This window comes from Argopecten irradians, chromosome 1 (genome assembly GCF_041381155.1).
Source record: "Argopecten irradians isolate NY chromosome 1, Ai_NY, whole genome shotgun sequence".
Lineage (NCBI taxonomy): Eukaryota > Metazoa > Mollusca > Bivalvia > Pectinida > Pectinidae > Argopecten > Argopecten irradians.
In genome coordinates this window covers 52,786,800-52,812,132 of record NC_091134.1, presented here as the reverse complement: position 1 = coordinate 52,812,132, position 25,333 = coordinate 52,786,800, and the positions used below count along the sequence as shown (strand labels likewise).

Below are 25,333 nucleotides of genomic sequence, written 5' to 3'. Positions count from 1 at the left end.
AGCAACCGTGGCTGTAAATAGGAGGTACAGCTATAATCTCGAAAAATATTGAAAGTTTAATGTTTAAACTGGCTTAAGAGGAATGCATGTATATACATCATCTATTAATGTTTTACTCAGTACATTTCTAAGAATCGTGATATGATCAATTTAATAACAAACTATATATGGTCACTATCTTTCTGACTTAGGTAAGTAAAATAACTGCAGCTGGTGTCTGATCTATACCTCCATCAAAAAGAGTTCCACATGGTAGTGATTGGCAGGTCACACCTTAAACCAATCAATATTGGTCCTTTGATGTTTAAATTGGGAATCAAACTGAGTTGATGGTGTATAGTGTTATGGAATAGTGTCTTCAGGTGATACAGGGTACCATTGGCTGTAAATGATAAATATTTGATAGACACATTCCCGTGTGAGGTTCTGGTTTAGATAGAGGTGCAGTGTTTATTAGTGTAAACTTGAGGAAAACTGCATTATCTTACCGTACATGTTTCAAGGCCAGTTATTTTCACACCTCCCTTCTGATGAGAAGTGCAGACGTTGGAACAAGAAAACAGGAAGGAGTGCTAAAGTTTATAGTTAATGATAAAACCTATTGTCAATAAAACAGCTGCTGATAAAATCCTTTCGTTTGTGAAAACTTGTGCACTAGCTTCCTGTACGTTATATTTAAGAGAGTCTATGTTGTAAACCTAAGACAGCTTATAATTAGCATCCTTCCAAAATTTTAGCAACAAAATATATCATTGATAATATCATTGTAATATGATTTGATAATAAATTTGGTGAATGTAAATCAACTTTGAAAATTGTGTTCATCTAAAAATGTTTTAATTCCCTATGTACCAGTACTCAAAAGTAGAATTGAAATCAAAATGGGATATGGGTCAGGAGGGGACCCCTCCATTTTATGGCCAGGGCAGTAAAAAGAAATTTGTGCACATTTTAGGAATGTCAGAACATGCCATGAAATTGATTTACAATCCAAGTGTGTAAGCTTAGCTCTATAAAATAATTATCTGTACTGTGACTTTTAGGAGGATATGACACTGAGAGTTTGATGGGATGGTTTAGAATTCAGTTTTCTCGTAACAATGGTTGACCATGAGAGGTATGATGGCCTCTCAGTTACCCACAGGTTCAGTATTGATCAAACCTATAAATGTCACCGACTACTGTGTGAACCTTTAACTAACACAGCAGTAGGGTACTACTTAACAAAAAACTTCAGTTTGATACCAATTAGAATAAATGGGGTAATAAGAACTGCCTTGCTTTGAAAGGTAGATCAGAAATCATGGTTACATGTCTATCGCTCTGTGTGTTGTCCCTAGCAACCACCGACCCCCCTGTATACAAGTTAAATAATATTTCAAGGTGATTTTGATCAAGGATTTACGATTTTACTCTGAATATAGTTTAGTAGTGTTTTCATGGCTGAATAGAAAATTGAAATTTCTGAAAAGTTTCAATTAATGTTTAATTTTTTTCTTTGTTCCAAAGTATTCCAAAGTAAAGGATTTGTAGTTAGCTTGCTTGAGACAATGGTAACATTTTAATGATAATGATTAAACTCCATAATGTAAGATTTTAGAGGTTTACAGATAGCCTTTTGTAATTTATGAATCCTGCGAGTCATATATGTATCACACTTCAAAGTAAAAACTTATGACATTGTTTTGTGTATTTGTCTGCTCAATAAAATCATGATACACGAAATGGAGAAAGAATCAGACTTGCAGCTTTCTCATCTTAATCAATCATGTATTAATTATTTAAGTTAGCTTTAGAAGTTAATTGTTTCATTGTCTATTTAGATGTAAATGTGGATAGAATTGTGTGTGGTATCAGATCGCGTGGTTACCTGGGTGACTAGGCACTACTGTGCTGTATCCTGATCACAGACTAACACTTTACACCTGGTGTAACCAAATATGGGCATTGTACCCAACCTTTGTTATCATGGTAACAGGGTCTTATGTCAGCACACAAGTCTGCTGGGTACTGACAAGACTAGGGAGAAACTGCATCTAAAACAGAAAGTTTTTCAATGTTGGATTTTGCGATAATAATAAATTAATTGATGAATTCCGTTTATTCTAGTAAAGAATCTTACCTGCACCCCTCCCCCTCTTTTCATACTTAATAAGTTGTAGACAGTTATGTCTTTTGATTTCTGACTTTTGCGTTTTCATAAAACAGAACTGTTTGAAATTGCTACAATTTCATTTGGGGGTTAGAAACTTGATTTGACATGAATGCAATTTGCTTTATATTCTGCATTAATTTCTTTTTATATTCCTGTCATTAAAATGGGGGTGTCTGCATATGATGTAAGTGATGATCAGCAGACTGGTTTGTAATTAAACAGTGATGCTTTGTATCTTAAATATTTCCAAATCAAAATTGTGTTATGCAAGTCAAAGTTTATTTATCACGTCAAGTATCTTGTTTTGTTAATTTTTCAGTTTTAGTTTAGCATATTTCTCTCTGTCTCGATGATGCATTTTGCTTACTAGAGCTAAGGTTTGATTAATTATAGCTGCAAGCAAAATTCATTTCACAGAAAATCAGATTTATCAGTTTGGTTGTGCATTAAGTAAGCTTTGTTTGTTTTATCCCACATCATTTATTTATTCTATCAATATTAGCTCTAATATTCACCAAGATCAATAGTATATGCTCTATCACATGGCGTGGCTTGTGTCGTATTTCATTTCTTTGTTTGATTTAGACAAGAATTACCATGCTTTCCTTGATTAAGAGGAATGGAAATTGTCAGTCTATATTTTAATGGAAAGCTGGAATTCAATACGGATTTGCTTTGAATTACAAAAATATTGTTTAATATTAAATATATTTTGATAAACTGGTTTATATTTCACCAATATAACATAATTTTCTGTCAGCTTCAGAGAAAATTTGAGCCTTTTTGACAAGGCGATGAATTTGTAGCTTTGGTTCAATCATAAACCTGTCTGCCATAACTCTAGATCATGTATGGAATCCCAGTGGCAACCTGTCATAAACAATGGTGAAAAGGAAAATATGATATTTGAATTTCTTCACATTTAGTACTTGTGGTTGTATTAGTTGAATAGCAATGATAATTTGATAACTTTTTCCATCATTTATTTCAGAAACATTTTCAGAGAAAATTGCATGATAAAATATCTGTCTGATTTTTTTTTTAATATATTGAGGAAAATGTCAAAACCAATAGAGTACAAGGTGTTGCAGATTGTAAGTTCTATGTGAATGTATGGTAATGGTGAACAGGTTCGCCTGACTCACCCCAAACTTAATACCTAGTTGGATGTAAATGTCAATATTTTGTTTTATTCAGGGCGTGGTGGAAAATGTGGATGTTCTATATAGTGTTAACGGTTTGCTGAATATATTGATATTGATTAAATTATAATTACCACGTGATATTATTCATGGATGCATATATGAAGACAAAATATACATTTGGTGCAATGCTAATATCTATAAGTTGTCACACTGTCAAATCTTGATTCAATGTCAAAGAGACTAAGGTAGCTCTTAGGGAGTTATTATCCATGCATTCAAGTAAAGTTTACCTTAATATTTTGTGAAAATTTTAGTTGTTATGTTGTGAGTGCAAATAAAATTGTTTCATTTTTATTTGAGGACAAGTAGAAGGTGTTGGTAGCAAAGGAAATCAGGAGCATAAAGGGGAAACCACTGAACTATGATGCCCCTTTGTTACAATTGATTAAACTTCTTCTCCTAAACTACTGGAGAAATTTGAACAAAACTTGGTGACAATAATTCTTGTACAGTGTAGGTGTTTAATCTGTATGGGAACAAGACCTGCATCCTTTTCAGATTTATGCCCTTTCAATGATACAAAAATATATATATGTAATTACTGGACAGTTCTAGTTTAGAAAAGAGTATCTGGTGTAAGTGTGATGACGAGTTAGTATTTTAGTGATTCCGCTACTGCACAGTTTATGTGTCATTTAAATGCAGTCAATTACAGTAAATCTGTAGTATGGATGATGTAGTCTGTCGATTAGTGACAGGAAACACTTAGTCCTATCATCAGGTTCCACAGTAGCTGAAAATAATATCAGCACTACCTCTGATTTAGACTCAGAAGGAATTTGACACTCTGTATATTAAAATGATACTGTCGATTGATGGTAAAAGTAATAATTTTAGGGCAGATAATATACAGTTACACCACTAATTTAGACATGAAGGCAATATGACAGATATAAAAACAATTCCCTGGATAAATGATGTTCTATTTATCAGGATAAAAACAACATTTAAAACAGCCACTTAATGGCTGAGGAGGCCACTTACTATAATTGTTTGATATTTTATGATGTGTGATACCATCTACAATTACCATGTGAAGGGGAAAAGGCTTGATTTAGAGTGTCACTTTTGTAAGTGGAGGGGTTGCCGTGACTAAGGTGATTAAGTGAGTGATTAAGGCCCTTGTCTCAACTTTTGGGTAGTGACGAATTTGTCACCCATGTGGAGCAGTTGCCAGGTATTGATTGTAGGTCAGTTATTTTTCACCAAGTACTCTGAGTAATCCTGTCCTTAGCTGCTAGCAAAATCTCAAAGTTGATGGGAGAAGGGAGAAGGTTTGGGGAGGGTGTGGGAGGTTGGGTGGGGTTAGGGGTAAGTGTGATGTAATTGAGACTGTGTAGTGAATTTTATTTTAATATATCAATCAATGTTACCAGTGATGAACTTAAGTACATGATATTTAATTCTAAGATCTTTAGAGAAATAAATTGTTGTAAAAAGTTACATGATGATTTCAGTTTATTTGGAATTAAGATATTTCTGAGGGTGAGCATGTGAACGTCTGTTTTGTTTCTCTGTATGTTTATGTACACTTGTTCCATGTAGGTATGATATTCAGTTAAGGCCAGTTTTATTGGCCATATAAATAATTCATTATATACAGTTTGTATGTCAGTACGAAACAATGTAAATCTAATACCATATCATCACAGGTGAAGAAACAACAACTGTTAAAAAAATCTGCAGAATGGATGAAGGAATCCATTATGAAACTTTTAGCCTGCATCATGTGTACACATACCTTTGCATTATTGTATGTTTATTGATCAGTACTTATAATTAGCCATCCTTTATATATATATAGGACCTATATATATAACCAATGTAAGTACTTATAGAAGGACATGGTATCATTACACTTTGAGCTGTAAACTATATTTATGAATCTGTTGTTAAGTTGACTGTTAGGTTAATATTTTCGCCCAGCCATTGTCACAGCCATGGTAGGGTGCATTCTGCTGAGGCTCTAGTTTGATTGATGACCTTAAGGAGAGGTCACTGCTAGGCCATTGTCTAATTATAAGCTTCTGATCCAACTTCTCCCCAGAAGGACAATGCTGGTCACATGGGGGTATCAGGCTGGGATCACTAAGGTCAAATTATTACAATTTTCAAATGTTTATCTTTAGGTTTAAAATTTCTGAAAACTGTATGAATCACAGGAAGTAAGGTATAATATTGGCTTAACCTAAATTCTATAAGAAGATCTGAATATGCCAATTGATACTGATTGTATAAACCTCTTCTTTTGATAGAATGCGTTGCTCACATAGTCACTGATAACCTTTAAAAGCTCAGAGGCAATGCATTCAGTTTCAAAGAAGTTTTCTAACTGCTACAGAAATGTTTATAAACTATTGAAGTTCTACGATGGCCCTTGTTGTCATTTTTGGCTGTTATTTACTGACCAAGATCTTTCTGTTATTGAATACTGCATGCCCTTTGTGAAATTGAATTAAGGGAAAGCTTCTGCTCTTGGATTTGGTAGTCAATATGGATAGACTGTTAACCAATGGGGAGTGTAGGGAGGGATCCATGAACTTATTAGAAGATGGGACAAGTGTGATACATATTATTAGGGGATGGACACTAGGGATTAAATTCTATGCATATTAAATGTGCTGCCATTGTTTCGAGCTCCACTTCCTGACAGAATGATATGGTCATCTGTCATTTATTGCAGTGGTCATAATAAAAGTTCCATAGCTCATTTGCTGCAGTTCTTGACCTTGGTGGCTCAAATTACAGGGGTGGTCAATTCCATTAATGTTGAATAGGGCATTGTGTTTCAGTCCTTAAAATATTGTGTCCTAGCAATAGGCCATTCAGGGTTTAGCTTCCAAATGCCTTCTGTGCTGCTAGAGTGACTTTAAAGCAAAGGTTGATGAAAGAATGTAGCATGTACAGATGTTTGTAAAGAAATACAAAATGGCTACAGAAAAATCAGAAAACGTTTTGTCAAAGTAACTGTAGGTCATTCAAGGTTAAGGTTCATTTTCTGTAGCTTTATAATGCTAACAAGAAGGTATAAAAAGAACTTTCAATAGCATGTGTGGATTAGAATACCTGTAAGGGGTGGTATCAAAAGGTAAATCCACAGATAGAAATAACCAAATTGATTTTGAAATCAAAATGGCTTTTTACTCTATCAAATGTCTCTTTATGATATACTGATGAATGAATTAAATATCATTAGTGTATTTATACTGAAGTATTTTTTATCTTCCAGCTTCATAGGGACATACTCCAGCCTTTGTGGTAATGTCTTTGACTCCCCAATGCTATCACACTAGTCTTTGTGTCAGGTTTCAGCCCCTTGGGTGTGTAATTTTTGTTTACACTATACATTTATATAATTTCCTCACTCTGCTCTTTCATTGCTGTTTATATGAGCATGCTGGGTAAATCGTGTTGAGTATTGATCATAGTTCAGTGGAATCAATCACCGTACTGTGGAAATTTGGGAGGTACACAGTAGTAAATAACACATAGAGAACATATATAGAGAGCCAACCTTGGTGTTTTACTATTTGGACTTATGTTTTGTATGTAACATTTTGAGTTAACCAACTACAAAGAGGTTTTACTCCAGAATACATGATGGATGGCCTTTACTTTGAGAAGGTCATATAAGACTGTCGATTTGTCTTGAGAAAACTTATGGATAATAATTGTGAATTACATCTGGAGTGACCTTGAGTATTGAGTTCTGACCTTTATAATTGCAAGAAATGATTCCAAAAACGTCTAGATTTAAGGAAGTGAGAATGTAACATTGTTGATTATGAAAACACTGAATTCTCTTTATTGGAATAAAGTATTGATGATGAATTCTAGTTATTCCAATGTTTAGAAAACTAATAGAAGATTAAGAATGTAGGTAACTAATCACAGGGGAGATAACTCTTTAAGAGAAATATATTATTGCGTTTTGTCACTGTGAATTTTTTTTATTTCTTCATATTTGATTACACACAGGTTGCAAGTTGATTTTTGCATTAATGAGTTGAGAAATCAGTTGCTGATAAAAATCAATGTCATAGCTTACAAAACAAGACATGCACATTTATTTAGGATATTTTCCAAGGGATCTCCGAATCTGTGTTAGGTTTTAGTTTACAGTTAACAACACGTCAAATACAAGATTTATACCTCTACCAGCAGATACCATCAAGCTGGTGTACCTGATGCCTGCATATTGTGTAGTGTGAATGCAGCAGATGGCAGTCTAGGGTAACTTAGTATTGAAATTCAATAAGTATTACATTTAGACCCTACTGTATTGTGTGTGTTATAGCTGCTCTCAGGTAGTCTGTGTGACGAAATCTGATCCCATATACTTAAATGGTAGCCAATCTAATCTATCATTACTGATTTACTAGTCTAGTGAGATGAAAGTTATAAACAAACTTTAGGTCAAATTAATATTTATATTTTTCTGTAAACATGTACGTTCAAGTTTAAAAAGAGTAGATTCCTTTGCAGATATACAGGTGCTGATTGGTGACTGACGTTTCGACTGAACATGCATAATGCAGATGTTAACTAATTGTGCCCCCTGTCATCCTTGTGGGACTCTCACGATAACAATCTCTCATTCAACACACCAAGATCCTAAATAATTGTGACTATAATAAGCTGTTCTGCACATCGGCTATTGTTACGCTCACCAAATTAGTGTGAAAATTTGATTTAAAAAAAAAAAAAAAAAAAGTTGAAAGGCTGATGTTTTGTAAACACACGCCAGTAGCAAGTCTAATTTATTTGACAATTGTACACACATAAAAGTACTGAAATGTAAATAAGCTATATGGGACCTATGTAACTTGATACCTGATAGCCTACAAAATATTTTTAAATGCACTTATGTCGATAGACTTTACAGATCTAGGCTACATAATAAAGGGGATACTGCAATTACAACTAATCTTGGCTTCAGAATATAAAAGATATGTTTTGCAATTATGATAAAAAATATATCAAATCTAGACTATAGAATAATAAATCTCCAGGGATGATAGCCTACTGAATATGAAAATAAATTGATTGATAATTGATAGACCTCAGGTAATTATCTCTGCTAAACCTGATGTATAGGCTAATAAATAATCCATAAAACATGCAGATAGCTGCTGCACAACAATTCATCTTATAGAAGGGCATGATGACGTTCTGGAGAGTGATTTTATAGATTACAAACAAATCTTGTTCAAGTGTTTGGGTATTAATTTCCTGTAAAGAATTAAAGTAAAAAATGCCTTAATCAGTTAATTGATATACAACCCATTCAATTATAAAAAAAATAGTCTTAAATATTATTCAAATGTAGGTGTGATACAGCAGGAATAGGGTTTGGGTTTTAATAGAATCACCTGTAATAGAAAATCGCTCTACCTAAATCATATCACTATAGAACAACCTCTCCAGCAGGCCTGTAGACTGTTGCCAATGAAATACAGAGAAATTGAGCTAGTTATACCTCATCATCACACACACTGTTTGTTGGTGAGGCTGATGGTGTTGAGTGGAGGATGAAATGCTGGTGATGATTGATGTACAGATTACATGGACAATAGACTGATTAATTGATCCAACATGTCTTGTCCTGGTGCCTTTGTGTATTACCATGGATTAGATAAGTAGTAATGATAAACAATACTCTTCATCAAGGATTCCCAAATAAACAAACATTGGAATTTGTCCCTCTGTTCTGTGTTCTTTCTTTTACAAGTAATGCCAATTGATGTTAGACTAATCCTTTAATTTACTACTGATATTTGCATTAAAAACAAACACTAATGTCTAAAACTTGGTAAAGTAATTAACTGACAAAACACTTTGTCAAGGTTAGATCATCCACTTTAAATGTCAAGGTCAAGTTACCTCTTATACAAATATGAACAAATAAGTCTTATAAATCCTACAGGTCATATGCAATATTCTTAATGCAGTAATATCTCTTTGTTGTCCTTGTTGTCAAGGTTATCTCCCTTAGTTGTCAAGGTAAGTTTATCTCCCTTGATTTTCAAGATAAGGTTATCTCCCTTAATTTTCAATGTAAGGTAATCTCCCTTAGTTGTCAAGGTAAGGTTATCTCCCTTTGTTTTCATGGTAATGCTATCTCCCCTTATCAAAGTTATCTCCCCTTATCAAGGTTATTTCTCCTAATTATTTAGGTCATACAGTACAATATTTTTTTCTTTAAATCATTAAGTTTTTGATGAACATTTAACTCAAGATCGTATAGACGTCCATCAAATGTCCATCACACTTTACAATGTATAATAATTGGTGGTGAAATCAATTAGCACAGGTAAGTATAAAGGTGTATATATGTGGTAGGTTATACAGGTAATGATGGACGTAAATCAGTAGAAAATTGTTTCTTCTGTCTGTCACGTGATCAGTCAAGTATGCTGACGACTTTATGCTTCACTGAATAATATAAGTATCTGATATTTGATACTCTCACGCCGGAGGCAAACAATGAGTGAAGCTGGATATTTTTTCTGTATTTACTTTTCATTTTAATGCTAACTTGTTGGAAGGGAAATATTTAATTGTAATGAAATACTGTAAGTGGGTTAGTGGTGCAAAAGCTATAATACTCCCACACCAAAAAATACTGAGACAGCCAACCAACTCCAAACCCAGAAACATCTTAACTTCATAAATGTAGTTCTATACATCTTTCTTCTTTCAAAATATTTGTCCATCCTGACAGAGAATTTGAAATGGCTTGATAGTTTGGGGGTGGGGGAATTTAGCCATCAATGGGGAGGATGAAGGTGCTTAAGTATAACAGGATTCATTGAGAGAGGGGAAACAGGAGGAGAGAGAAGTAGAATGTAGAATGTATAAATTCCAGGTTAAAGAATATATTTAGTAAATATTCATGTAAAGATTATTCTTCACTTTCTCCTCATTTGAGAAATATTTTACTTTGTGTGGGCAATTTAATTACTAAATGTCCTGGATTGTTTCTCTGAATTTGTCACGAAGAACATGTATCATATTGTCCTTAAATGTTTATATGTTACATATGTAAATTGAGATCCGAGGCACACTTTCTAATCTTGTTTCTGACAGGTATATAGTTACCTGACCTAAAACCTCTCAGGTATGTCCTTTATGATTTATGTTTATAAGTTGTACATGATGCTTTATCAGACACAATGTTGAATAGCTAAAAACAGAGTAAGTATGTATTACACTGACCTGATAATGTCAGTCTTATGCTGATAAAATGAACTTTCTTTCATAGTTTTAATGCTGTGTTTATAAGCTTTAAATTAAAGCCATAATCTAAAAATATGTTTACCACTGTTGACATATTTACCACAACCGTCAAAAAGATATTCAATGGTAATCTTAAGAATTGTCTGCAAGTTTATTGAATTTTTTAATTTTCTTTGATTATGTTGTTTCCTATAGCTAGTACCTTGATTTAGTCCCAATAATCACCGCTCATTGATTACTTACGATCAGTTGTAACTTGCCATCATTAACGTTTCCATTTTCAGTCTTTAGCATCCTTGACATGTCCTATAAGGATGAAACATGATTGTCATGCCTTGTTTATAAGAGGAAACCTCTATGTCCTTGACACGATGATTGAATCCTCGATGTATGAAACACTTGTATGATGCAGTGTCTTATATAAAATCCTTATAAGGTATATTGTGTAGAATATGGACAGTACACTTCTAAGCTACAAATTGACATGTGTTATATTATATTCTAATATGATGTAGAGAGTATCGGTGTCTTTTTGAAATAACTGAAAAAATTCCAAATAATATTTATGATTTTTATTTTGATGACAGTCATGATTTGGGTTCTGTATAATTGGGAGCACCTCCCTGAAGTGTACATCAAACAGCTATGTGATAATTGGATCAGGACATCACTTATAGATAAAAAATAGAATCCCTGTTTTCACCTGTAGATTGTGTGTTCTGATGAAGATCTACTTTGCAGCCTGATGAGAAAGATGATGAGGCGTCTCCCACAGACACGCCTCGTTGATATTATCAGGATAATGTTCTCTAATTATCATTCCTTTTTAGTCTGCCATCTTCAATTTCTTCCAAGTATCTGTGTGTATGCTTGTCAAAGAGAAAATACTATTCAGACGAAATTGCACCTGCCTGTCTTCTGCATATATTACGCTAAAGTTTCTGTTCCTGAGAGGAGTTGCAGTGAACAAATGGTTAGGTGTTTTAACACTACATGTATATTAACCTGGAGCTCTTGGTCATGTTTTTATAGCCAGTGTGGAGTAGTTACCAGGTACTGACTGTTGTAAGATCAGTGTTTTTTTCGATAAGTACTCTTGACGTTTTTTTTTCTACTTTGAAAATCTCCTTTGATGACTTTTGTGGTGAATAATAGAAGGTTAAATGACCTCACCAGTGCAACAATAGTAATATGTAATGATGAAAAAAAAAAAAAAAAATTTATCACATCCTTGAGTTACCCTGGCTATTCTTGGATGGAGATTTATGTTTCGAAAGCAAGTTTCATGAAAAAAAATTGAACGAATCTGAGATACATAATTATTGCTTATAACTAGCTTTTATATAGTAATACTTTCTAGGTCATGAATGGTAAAGCAGAAGTGTCAAATAGTAGTAATTTGTTAAGGTCAAGCAGCTTTGTGAAGGTGATCAAATTGCATTGTCAAGGTCACACTTTGCTGGCATATGGCATAAAAAGAGTCAATTCAATAATTTTGCTATATTATGAATTCATGGTCAATTTATATATGAGAAATACAAGTTTATGATCAGAGAATCTAGCAGGATATCCTGTCTTTATGATACTGCTTTGTCTCGGAGATATTGCTGTGCCTCGGAGATGTTATAATAGATGCCATTAAATCTGTATTACCTGGTGAGGAGTGTGTTTACCTCTAAATCTGTATTGTAATCAACTAGGTCAGCTGTGACCACATAAAATGTGGAGAATTTATTATCCTGAAAATCCCTTCATACTCGTAATGTATATGCTCATGTAACTTAATATTTACACCACAGATACGATGTGTTATAATGTACCTGAGATTCTCCTCATAAATGATAACACCATCTGTGCCAAGTTTTATTTCTTTCATAAAAATGGATTTATTGAAATGTTGACTTTGTTTACATGATTTTTTTTATTCTTTGTAGGGGACAAGTAAACTTACATATACATAATTTAGATACCCATTCACTGACCTTGCCTATAAATACCATGATGTTGTCACGGTCACCTTTTGTGGTTGAATGAATCTCATAACTTATTAATGGGAAAAAACTTGCTGAATCACATACTGACCCATATATCATGTTTATTTTATGGATTCTTTCTTTTATCAAATGTATTGGGATTTTAACAAATAGCTGAATACTGATGAAGGTTCTCTTGTTGGTCAGGTTTGTGATTTCTGATGTTCTTTAATTTTGAGAAGTAAATCAATTACTAGTAATTACTAAGGAACATTGTCATTGTTAACCAAACCAGTCCTATTCCCATCCTATCCATATCCAATACCATCCTACTCAGTCCTAGTCCCTATCTATCCAGTGCTTATCCTGTCCTACCTAGTCCTAGTCCCGCCCCATTCAGTCCTGTCCAATTCTGTCCTATCCAGTCCTAGTCCCTATCTACCCAGAACTAGTCCTTTCCATTTCAGTCCTGTCCAATCCTGTCCTACCCAGTCCTTATTCTGTCCTACCCAGTCCTAATCCTGTCCTACCTAGTGCTAGTCCCGTCCCATTCAGTCAAGTCCTAATCCTGTCCTACCCAGCCCTAATCCTGTCCTACCCAGTCCTAATCCTGTCCTACCCAGTCCTAATCCTGTCCAACCCAGTCCTAATCCTGTCCTACCCAGTCCTAATCCTGTCCTATACCCAGTCCTAGTGGCCATCCTATGTAGTCCTGTCCTATCATATGAAGTCCATTCCCATAACATTGCACCTTAGCTCAGTTCCTACAGAGGTGGGAGAATATTGATGACTTACAGACATTTCTGGTCTATAGAGAAATAATTCTGAATTTTCCTTCCTTATCTCAGGTTATAGGATTAAAAAGGTTACAGTAACTATGTGGTGTTACAGCTGATACTGCAGATTTGTCCTAGCTGACCCAATGGACTCTGATTATAGGTCTCAATAATCACGAGGAACATGTAATACCATTAAGGCTGATAATTAGACATCAGGATTTGGGCATGATTGATTAAATATCACACAGTACTGCAAGGGTTATCCTCAATATCATTTATACACTGAAGTCAGTGATGTGGGGGGTCATCTCAAAGGTCATTTATATATCACATAACACCATTCCTTGCTTTACCAGATCTTTTGGGAATAAAAGATCTAGATGTGTGCAGGACACAGAGATTGTTTCAGATTTAAGGTGAATATGAGTGAGAGATTACTAATAAAGCTAATTATTAAAGAATAATAACTTATTCTACTATAAACCATTATTCTACAGTTAGTATCTGCCTGCATAAGGTTTGAGGAGTTATCTCCCTTGGATGATGCTAGAAACTATGACAGCGTTGGGGTTAAAACTTGGCTTGCTGAATCAAAAGTTCTTTAGATAATTGATGCATCATAAAGCTAAGATGGGATAATAAAGTTTATGGCAAAATTTTTACATTATTTTCAGTCAGCAAATATTCGTAGCAAAACGATATTGTTCAGCTGCTGAAATAGGCAGAGTATTTTCAAGCAGAAACAATAAAACTGACTGTGTAATTTGCAACATTTTTTCTGGTATTAAATTTCTTAAAATCCCCATGAAGTCATCATATACAGATTTTAGTGTGCACTTAGCTGTGAGAAAAGGTATACAAAGGTATTCTGGCATGGATATAAAGTATCCACCTGTGTAAGGTTTATTAGACTGAGCAGTACCTAAATACTTTAACTAACTTAGTCTCTTAGTGAAACAGTCTATGGATGCTACATCAATGTGTTGTGGGAAAAACACCAAAAAACAGCAAAATTTTTGTGATATGAACTTACGTTTGAATATGGAACCACTTTTTAGACACTCTGTGTGAGGATCGAGTTGATGTGTACTATTCAGAGTGGAGAACTACTGTTCCAGTATCTGGTTTGGTGCTATTATTTTATTGAAATTTCATTGGTTTACAAGGATCAACAATGTCCAGAAATTGGGTATAGAATTTTGTTCATATGAGTGCAATGGAAATTATTATTTTAAAATTACTTGAAAATTTGAGATTGAAACACTCCAGTTACAAATGATGGAACAGGTTACATGTACAAATAATAAAGTGTTAAATTTAAATCTAGTAATCTAAGTAATCATCAGCTTTCTGAGATGATTGGTTTGAATTGGACATGGAGGAGCCTCGTTTTGAGATGAACAATGTGATACCTTGGAATATTGACCTTGTAACCTTGACAGTTGTTATGGTAACTTTTACGGCTGTTATTTTGTGGATTTGGTTAAAAGTACTAGACCATACTGGGAAATTGGAACCAATATCAGGTTTGTGTTGGAATGGAAAAAAAACAATATTTACAAATGGTACAAAGTGGTTATTGTGTCATTGTTAGTACCTATATCCTATGTGGTTCCTTATCAGGAATAATATGTCGGTCAAAGCTGTTTTTTTCTGGGTCATAGTTGTTGTTACATAGGGGTAAATTTTAGATTAGAAAGTCAGAACATGTCGTTTGACATGTACTGGTATAACCATGTTGTCCCTCGCAGTGGTCACCACCCAGGCACTACTGAGAATATTTGACCAACAACATAATGATACAGGTCAGCGGATTCTACTGAAGAGTTCTTCAATAGGTTTTACAGTAGTTAACAGATGTTAACATTTCTCATGCTTAAAATTGATTGCACTTATTGTATTTCCTGTATAGCATTTAATTACAGCTATGGTGATCGGATGGTGTAGTGTTAAGCCATCTGCCTTTCACCTAGCTGGCAGGGGTTCGATCCCCAGCACAGAGTGAAAAGGTTAGGGGTCACCTACCTGATCATGTGGGTTTTCACCGGGCACTCTGGTTTCCTCCCACACTAAGATCCCTCGCGCGCTTACATCCGGGCCATCGAGAGTGATTTTCATAAGTTGTTGGGTATAACTTATTTTTGTAATCATTGTGAAATAAATAAAATGTATATTTATATATTTTTTTATAGCGATGGTGATGATAATGCAAATTGATCACTGTGCTAACCTGTTGAAGATCACTTTTGCCCTACAATTTTATTCCACCAAAAAAGTGCATTTACAGTATGGACTAACAGTTGTGTCTTCCTCGATTGATATATTGATATTTTAACAGAATTGTAAGAGATCTTGTTTTCATTAAAATACTTTCCAGCAGTGATTTAGGTAGTAGCTGCAGATCCCAAGAGTTAAGGGATACGTGCTGGTACACTAAAGTCAATGTCATAAGTTTGGTGACACGCCAATGCCATACAAATCTCAATCAACTTACGGCGTTTATGTGGTCATACTTTGTTGCAGAATGAATCTAAAATGATTAAAGTTTCAATTGATTCCAGTGTTTGTTTTCAGAAGGATTATAGAACAGGTCAATGCCCAAGTGGGTTTGTAAGGGATAATTGGCTATCTTTTGGCACCACTTAATCCCTGGGTACACAAGGTTCTATACCTCACAGGATTATATCATATTTAATTTGGAACATGTCAGCAGATAAGTCTTGTTCTCACTGATTTCATGTTATTGGCTTGATTGAATGACAGTTATCACCTCTCAGTTTGATATTTGTAATAGTTATCTCCCTTAGTATGATAATACATGTGAGTTATCTCCCCTATTTTGATAATTGTAATGGAGACTATTTAGCAGATCATTATTCCACTGTGGAGCTGTAATCGATGCTTGAGATAAGATATATGTTTACCTGTTAGGTTTGATTTGAAAGTTTTGTCGTCTTTGCCAATATTTTTGTCCTAGCTTAGTGACCTTCTATGAATCGCTGATGATGATAAAGTATGTTACAATATACATACTACAACTTGAGGATGGGCAGTTCAAACTTTTAACCATTTATAAATTTTTATGATCTGTTAAAATTGTCATGCACCTATATTCATTGTACATCACAAATCAACTCCTTCTTAACTGAAAGCCTATAATGTGATTTGGGTCTTGCAGTTCTTCTTGATTTGATAGCATCAGTTGATATGTTGTTCACCGTTAGATAACCTATGGCCATGCAAGCTCATCAATCAACCCTTATCCATAGATCATAAGTTCAACACAAGTTAAATACATAATGATAAAATTGATAAAAAGTTGTGACTTCTTTTCAATCCAGACATTGTTTTAAACAATAAGATGTATTGTATTCTCTGATTGTGTTTTCTAGATGAACGAGAAGATGTACAGAAAAAGACTTTTACCAAATGGATCAACTCACAGCTGGGCAAGGTAAGATATCTGTAATATACACATAGCCTCACATCTACATATGTACTTTCTAAAATGGTAGCTCACTGAAAATAATAATGACATCAGTGTCACAAAGAGTACATTTTGCTGATTTAAGTATTACTCATTATTTATCAAGTGAGTACCTATAATTGATAACTCACAACATTGAAACTTCTTGCCTTCAGATATGAAGGTAGAGTTACCTCTCTTTGATATACTTTTCTATTTTCATTTCCAGGCGAACCGGCCGGTGATTGGAGACCTTTTTACAGACCTCAGGGATGGCACTAACCTTTTGTCCCTACTTGAGGTCCTCAGTGGCACAAAAATGGTAGGATACCTATTTATATAGACAACAGTAAATGTTGCCTCTATGTACAGACATCTGTGTATAAAGGACGTCTGTGATAAATGACAAAACTCAATAATGGTGATCTGTCTGTACATACTACACTGACATCTTTATATTAAGGTAACCTGTCTATATAGACTATACACTGACATCTTTGTAATAAGGTAACCTGTCTATATAGACTATGCACTGACATCTTTGTAATAAGATCACCTGTCTATACAGACTATACACTGACATCTTTGTAATAAGATAACCTGTCTATATAGACTATACACTGACATCTTTGTAATAAGGTAACCTGTCTATACAGACTATACACTGACATCTTTGTAATAAGATCACCTGTCTATACAGACTATACACTGACATCTTTGTAATAAGATCACCTGTCTATACAGACTATACACTGACATCTTTGTAATAAGGTAACCTGTCTATACAGACTACACACTGACATCTTTGTAATAAGGTAACCTGTCTATATAGAATATACACTGACATCTTTGTATTAAGGTAACCTGTCTATACAGACTACACTGACATCTTTGTATTAAGATAACCTGTCTATATGGACTATACACTGACATCTTTGTAATAAGATCACCTGTCTATACAGACTATACACTGACATCTTTGTAATAAGATCACCTGTCTATATAGACTATACACTGACATCTTTGTAATAAGATAACCTGTCTATATAGACTATACACTGACATCTTTGTAATAAGATAACCTGTCTATACAGACTATACACTGACATCTTTGTAATAAGATAACCTGTCTATACAGACTATACACTGACATCTTTGTAATAAGATCACCTGTCTATATAGACTATACACTGACATCTTTGTAATAAGATCACCTGTCTATATAGACTATACACTGACATCTTTGTAATAAGATCACCTGTCTATTACAGACTATACACTGACATCTTTGTAATAAGATCACCTGTCTATATAGACTATACACTGACATCTTTGTAATAAGATCACCTGTCTATATAGACTATACACTGACATCTTTGTAATAAGATCACCTGTCTATACAGACTATACACTGACATCTTTGTAATAAGATAACCTGTCTATATAGACTATACACTGACATCTTTGTAATAAGATAACCTGTCTATATAGACTACACACTGACATCTTTGTAATAAGATCACCTGTCTATACAGACTATACACTGACATCTTTGTAATAAGATCACCTGTCTATATAGACTATACACTGACATCTTTGTAATAAGATCACCTGTCTATACAGACTATACACTGACATCTTTGTAATAAGATAACCTGTCTATATAGACTATACACTGACATCTTTGTAATAAGATCACCTGTCTATACAGACTATACACTGACATCTTTGTAATAAGATCACCTGTCTATATAGACTATACACTGACATCTTTGTAATAAGATCACCTGTCTATACAGACTATACACTGACATCTTTGTAATAAGATTACCTGTCTATACAGACTATACACACTGACATCTTTGTAATAAGATTACCTGTCTATATAGACTATACACTGACATCTTTGTAATAAGATACCTGTCTATACAGACTATACACTGACATCTTTGTAATAAGATAACCTGTCTATATAGACTATACACTGACATCTTTGTAATAAGATAACTGTCTATACAGATGTCTTTACAGACTATACACTGACATCTTTGTAATAAGATAACCTGTCTATATAGACTATACACTGACATCTTTGTAATAAGATCACCTGTCTATACAGACTATACACTGACATCTTTGTAATAAGATCACCTGTCTATACAGACTATACACTGACATCTTTGTAATAAGATAACCTGTCTATATAGACTATACACTGACATCTATTTGTAATAAGATCACCTGTCTATATAGACTATACACTGACATCTTTGTAATAAGATCACCTGTCTTATAGACTAACACTGACATCTTTGTATATCCTGTCATAAGACTATACACTGACATCTTTGTAATAAGATAACCTGTCTATACAGACTATACACTGACATCTTTGTAATAAGATAACCTGTCTATATAGACTATACACTGACATCTTTGTAATAAGATCACCTGTCTATACAGACTATACACTGACATCTTTGTAATAAGATAACCTGTCTATACAGACTATACACTGACATCTTTGTAATAAGATAACCTGTCTATACAGACTATACACTGACATCTTTGTAATAAGATCACCTGTCTATACAGACTATACACTGACATCTTTGTAATAAGATCACCTGTCTATACAGACTATACACTGACATCTTTGTAATAAGATCACCTGTCTATACAGACTTAAGATCACCTGTCTATACAGACTATACACTGACATCTTTGTAATAAGATTACCTGTCTATATAGACTATACACTGACATCTTTGTAATAAGATCACCTGTCTATATAGACTATACACTGACATCTTTGTAATAAGATAACCTGTCTATTAAGGACATCAGTCTACACAGACACTTTATCAATGACAGCTGATATGTCTGTAATGTCTTTAAAAACTAGTCGATATATATACAGGATTGAACAAAACATCTGGTATCTCTGTATAGTTCGCTTTGAATAGATTGTTAATATGTTAATGGAAAAAAGTACTGTTTAGATTCATTAGATCTATTGTGACTCGATTCTGATCCTGAAAGGCCCACTACCTTTCCGGAGCAAAACATGAAGGTTTCTTAAAAAACATTAATAACATCAGAAAATATATACCGATGGCCTAAGATGAGGTTACAGCACCAAACATATGCAAGATTTCCTGCGTAATATATGATAACAGTGGAGAGTCATTTCGCCTTTTTTCCGTCTGGCGCAGAGATAGTCAACTACCGCGCGGTATTTAGGACGACGGCGGGAAACATAAAACGTCCCGCGTTATGAAAATTAACATTTTATTTATTTTAATCAAATTGTTCAGAAGGTGATGATACGTGTAGTATTATCAGTAAGTTAATAACTTTTGCGACTCTACCAAATTATCGATCTCGTTTTTCATTCCCATTTTAAAAATTAAAAGCCGTTTCGGAAAGGTAGTGGCCCTTTAAGTAGCTCATACTCCATATTACAGAATTTAACTTGAAGTATAAATATGTAACTGTTGTGGTTTTAATACATTTAGAATTATATGTTTGAACCAAAATGTCTTAAACTCCTGTGTAATATTTCATCCACAGAAAAGAGAGAAAGGGAAGTTACGTGTCCACCACATCAACAACATAAACCAAGCCATATCTCTTCTGGAAAACAGCTTCAGTGTAAGTATGCTGGAGTTACCTCCCTTGCCCTAACACCCCAATCGGTATGAAACAGTTAAGCAAAAGAATAAAGTAATGTCATTTTTTTTCTTAACATCCTCTTTTGAAAAGAAAATCTAGATGTTTTACATCCCCTTCTTTATCATATATTAGGATTTTGCAAACAGTCTCGAAAGTATTTTGAGAAGATATCAAAGCATCAACATTATGCAAAAAGTGTTTAAGAATTATGATATTTGTTGTAGAGGAATTTTAAAGCACTTATAGAATTTATAGACTTGTAAATTAATGTCTGTGTTATGAATTTGTACAAATTATATCAGTGACACAATATATAGTTTAGTATACTGGTACTTCTGTAGTAGTAATTATATCCAGTGTTTGGTATCCCAGGTATGGTGGGCTGTAGGAGCTCTAATAGAACTCAGGACAAATTATATAACAACCCACACATGTAAAATATACACCTTATTATAAATTCTCACCCCTATCTTAGATAGTAAGAATGTGAGGGATTTCGTGTTATAGGGATATGTCTGGTTCATTGGTCCAACATGTTTTAGTCGGATAATAAATGAGGAAGTGTATATCAGTTGGTGATGATTGATGCCAGAGATATTTAAAACAGTAACGCCAGTTTGACTGTTTGGAAGAATAAAAGGCAAAACCGAACATATGAATTGTCGTTTTTAATTCATTACACCTGTACTCTTTTCTGATGAAATATTTGTCCAAAATGTTCAGGAATTCTGTGAACTAACAGAACTAACACACCCTGGGTGAATGGGTATGAAAAGGTGTATATTATGCTATGGTAACTATATGGCTATATAGCTCTCTCCCTGGTATCGTGTCTGTAGCATTAAGGATCTGTTATTACCATGGGATTAATCAAAATTTGTTTTATAGGTGGAAAACAAGCCCATTTATTTACCGGCCGATATTACTTTGTACCTATTGATGTGAGAACCTTCCATAGCTTTGGTAGGGGAATAAACCTGTTTGTATAGGCAGTAATCTTTTGTTTGTGGATCGCTACATTTTCAAAAATGGCTAATTACTTACAAACTTCAGATATAACCAATGGCTTTTAAGTTTACATCAAACTGGAGCTGGTGCAAGGCTGAGATCAGACTAGGTGTGTGAAAGTGAGAAGTTATGGGAGTGCTGGGATTTAAGGCCTCAAACTGAGTGTCTTTGTTCCTATAGTGACTGTAGATATTTTATTGGTGAAAATTTCAGAAAGAAGTGAAGCTTATTAATGATTTAAAATAAAAATTGATAAATCCATTATTATCCCAAACGGTGGTAAAATGGGGAGGTGACTGGGATGTATAGTGATACCCACGCCTTTCTTGTCCCATTCTCTTCCACTCTGCCATTAATATTTTACAGTTATTTCTTTTCTGAATATAATTTCTCTGTATTGAGAACCACCATCTTCACTAAAGGGATTTTAAATTTTCTATGAAAATGCTATGGTAGATTTAATGATTGATTTACTCTTCCCTGCAGGAATTGTACCATTTCATCACATTTTCATTCATTGATCAGTCCATTCATCTGCTGCCTCCTTATAGCTAGGGATGTAATCGGTATTGTACACACACATGTTTGTCACATTTGATTCTGTCTGATGGCTGGCCTCTTTAAAAGCTGCACCATTCGTCAGAGTTGTCCTAATATTAGATAAGGTCTGGAGATGGGAGTAGCAGACAAACATGTGTTTACATTTTTAAATGACAGGGAGGGGAAAAAGGGGGTGGGGAGGAGTGGGGGGGGGGGGGGTGGACAAGGGTTACAATCGAGATCATTGTACTGGCAGGCTGACAATGAATGAACTCTGTCAAGGGAGGCGCACAGTATTACCTATGTTCTTTATTGTCTTGTCATGTCCCATTGACAATGTCCTGTCCTGTCTGATCCTGACCAGATTGATCTCATTCACCCTTCTAGACATATTTGAGCTCTTCTATCTTAAAGGATGGAGCAGTTCATTATGAACTTTCGAGGGTGAATGAGTTAATATGAAGACTCGATCATTTCTTTTTAACAAACATTTCTATTTGGTTGTGAGATCTAGTGTAAATGACAACAGCATTAGATGAGCATGTTATCTTCTACAACCATTTTTTAATTGGGTATGGGATATTGTAGCAAGGAAGTATATTCTGACTCTATAAATCTTGGACTCATGATTTTTTTTGAAAGCTTGATGGCTCATTATAGGATAAGTATTGGCAGATCTACTGAAAAACATCATCTGGAAATTGAGACCTACTGAGCTTTAGAAATACACACATTTTGTCTGTTTCCTGTATGTAAAGGCTGTGGGAATTTTTTTTAGATAAAAGTATCTATTTTTAGTGAGAAACCTGATGTTTGGAGGAGTTTAAAATGTTGAGTATCTTGACAGGTTGTTGAAATCTATCACAAGTAAAACAATCCGCCAACATTTTGTCAGACATACAATATCAAAGTAAATTTTGTGTAGAGTTGTTTCCAATGTATTTAGTTATATGTCTAGTACCTCCTAGGAATGCTAATTAGGATTTAAGGAATACCTCCCTCCCCGAAGGTCAGAGGTCAGACCTGTGTTTCACATCTCCTTGTGTTTACATATGAATACTTGTGTTCCCCATGTAGACTTGTTTGGTGAAAGTTTGACCAAGCCAACAACAACAAGCATCTCTGTTATTTTGACAGCAGCATTATTCGAAACAAACTTAACCATCAAGACCAACTGGGTTCCAGTGTGCCTACACAGGTTTTCTTAGTTTGTAATACCATATTCTTACATAGAAACAAATCTTTGAAGTATAATATTGCTTTCTAAAATTCAGTTTTTTGGGGAAAAAAAAAATTGAAGTACAAAATGTAATTGTATTCTGGATGTTAGTCCATGACTTGGAATGATTGGCTCTTGTACATCAATATAAATTTAAACACTACTCAACTTAATCCTGTGATATATACTTGAAAGGTCAAATATGTCCTCATATGACCTAGTGTGACCTTCCCATTCCTGGTTTGTGATGCCTGGCCATCTAATGTCAAGTCTATCCTTATCAGTCTAATAAGACCTAATTTTAAGTCCTGGTAATCCTCATATGACCTCTAGCAGTCCATGTAAGATGTTGTGTTGTCCTGTAGGCTTTACCTTATGTGGCCTCAGTAGTCACTACATGATATTGTTTGGTCCCAGTTACCCCTTTTATAACCTTCTCTTGTACATTTGTACCTCAGATGACCTTATATGACCTTAAATGACCTTATATGACCTTATATGCCATTTAAGGTCCCAGTAGATCTTTGATCTTTTGTGAATAGCCTTCAGTAGATCTCATTTGATCTTTTGTGACCTCAGTTGACCATATAATGTTGTATGGCCCTGTTATGTAACCTTCATTGTGACACTCAAAAAACTTATTATGACCTGCGTGGTTAGACATGTATGACCTCGTATGACATATTATATGTGTCAATAGACAATATATGACCTTGTATGACATTATGTAGGTCAGTATACCTGATATGACCTTTTATGACATTATGTAGGTTAGTTGGCTTCAGATGACCTTATGGTGCCTCGTATGACCTTGTCTGGCCTGGTGAGCCTTGAACAGCTTCCCATGATATCTCATGATGACAGTAAATGAACATCAAACAAATTCACGAATGAGGACATAAGCTGAAAGAACTTACAATTTCTCAAATGAATAGCCTTGTCCTTACATGAACCCCAACACAACTCACACCATTAGTTACCATGACTTTGACAGGTTTACCTGTAAACACTAGTAACTCCACATCTATAACCCAAACTCTCCATAGACCCTGACATGTGTAATTGGTGATAAGTACTGTAGTACTTACTGTGTCAGTTGTATTCCCTCCCAAACATACCACAGACAATTTACAGTCAATGCCAGACTACCTACCTACTTTGTAGTACTGTTTCTGGCATCTCCCTAACATCAGTGGTATGTGATTCAACAGGTACTGTTCATACTGTCTTGTAACTCACATAGCTGAGAAATAGACCAGGCTGCACTGTAGTTGATACAGAGTTTTATAAATAAGGAAAAGGATTGAACATTACAGGATGTGTAGGACAATAGTTGTGTCCTTCCAATACTTCCTATCAACAGCTAATTACTACTAACCTGTATGTGTTTGCATTCCTACATCAAGGATAGCATGTGTATTTTAGGAGGCTGTAGTATGGTTATTTTTTAACCCTTATCATTGGAAAAAATGCCCAAAAGTAAGGTTGATTGGAAAAAGCATCATACTAAAAGTTGCCTTTCCCAATTACATAATAGAGCACCGGGAATGATTTGTGTACCCTAATTAATGCAGAGCCAAACCAAAAAAACTTTACTCAGTACACTTAAAGAATTTATTTCAAATATGATATCACTTATACAGTTACAACTGCATTGTAAACTTTCAAAGAAAAACAACTTAGAATGCAAATGTTTTCAGTCAGCAACTATTTCCTACACAATCAGTCTATACTCTTGGTTCAAGTACTGCTGTGATTTGAAATGATCTAAAACAGCTATAAACCCAAAGCAAATATGATTGATCATGTCTTGGAACCAAGTGTGAAAAGATCAGACATTTTAATGACACTATTTAGAGTCATTACAGTCATGGGATGAGTATAACTGCCGTGTGAAATACAACATTATTTCTATGATGTTTGAGATTAGACTTCAGTAGCTGTATGATGAAGTCTGTTGTTTGAAAGGTTAAGTCAGAATTATTGGCAGTCAAATAGTCTTACAGTGATTTCTCATGTAGTAACCTGGAAGGGAACTAATTTCTGTGTTTCTCCCAGAAGATCTCAAACTCAC

General features: G+C 34.4%; 1 protein-coding gene across 5 annotated transcripts in view; it reads left to right on the top strand.

The window, feature by feature from the left end:
* LOC138332868 (dystrophin-like) overlaps nt 1–25,333 on the top strand; it is a 305,298-nt gene that overhangs the window by 36,278 nt on the left and 243,687 nt on the right. For all 5 annotated transcript variants that reach the window (XM_069280861.1, XM_069280851.1, XM_069280886.1 and 2 more), the window contains 3 exons: nt 16,744–16,805; nt 17,047–17,139; nt 20,391–20,471. In XM_069280861.1, coding sequence (XP_069136962.1) covers nt 16,744–16,805; nt 17,047–17,139; nt 20,391–20,471 — 236 coding nt within the window. The remainder of the gene's footprint in view (nt 1–16,743; nt 16,806–17,046; nt 17,140–20,390; nt 20,472–25,333) is intronic.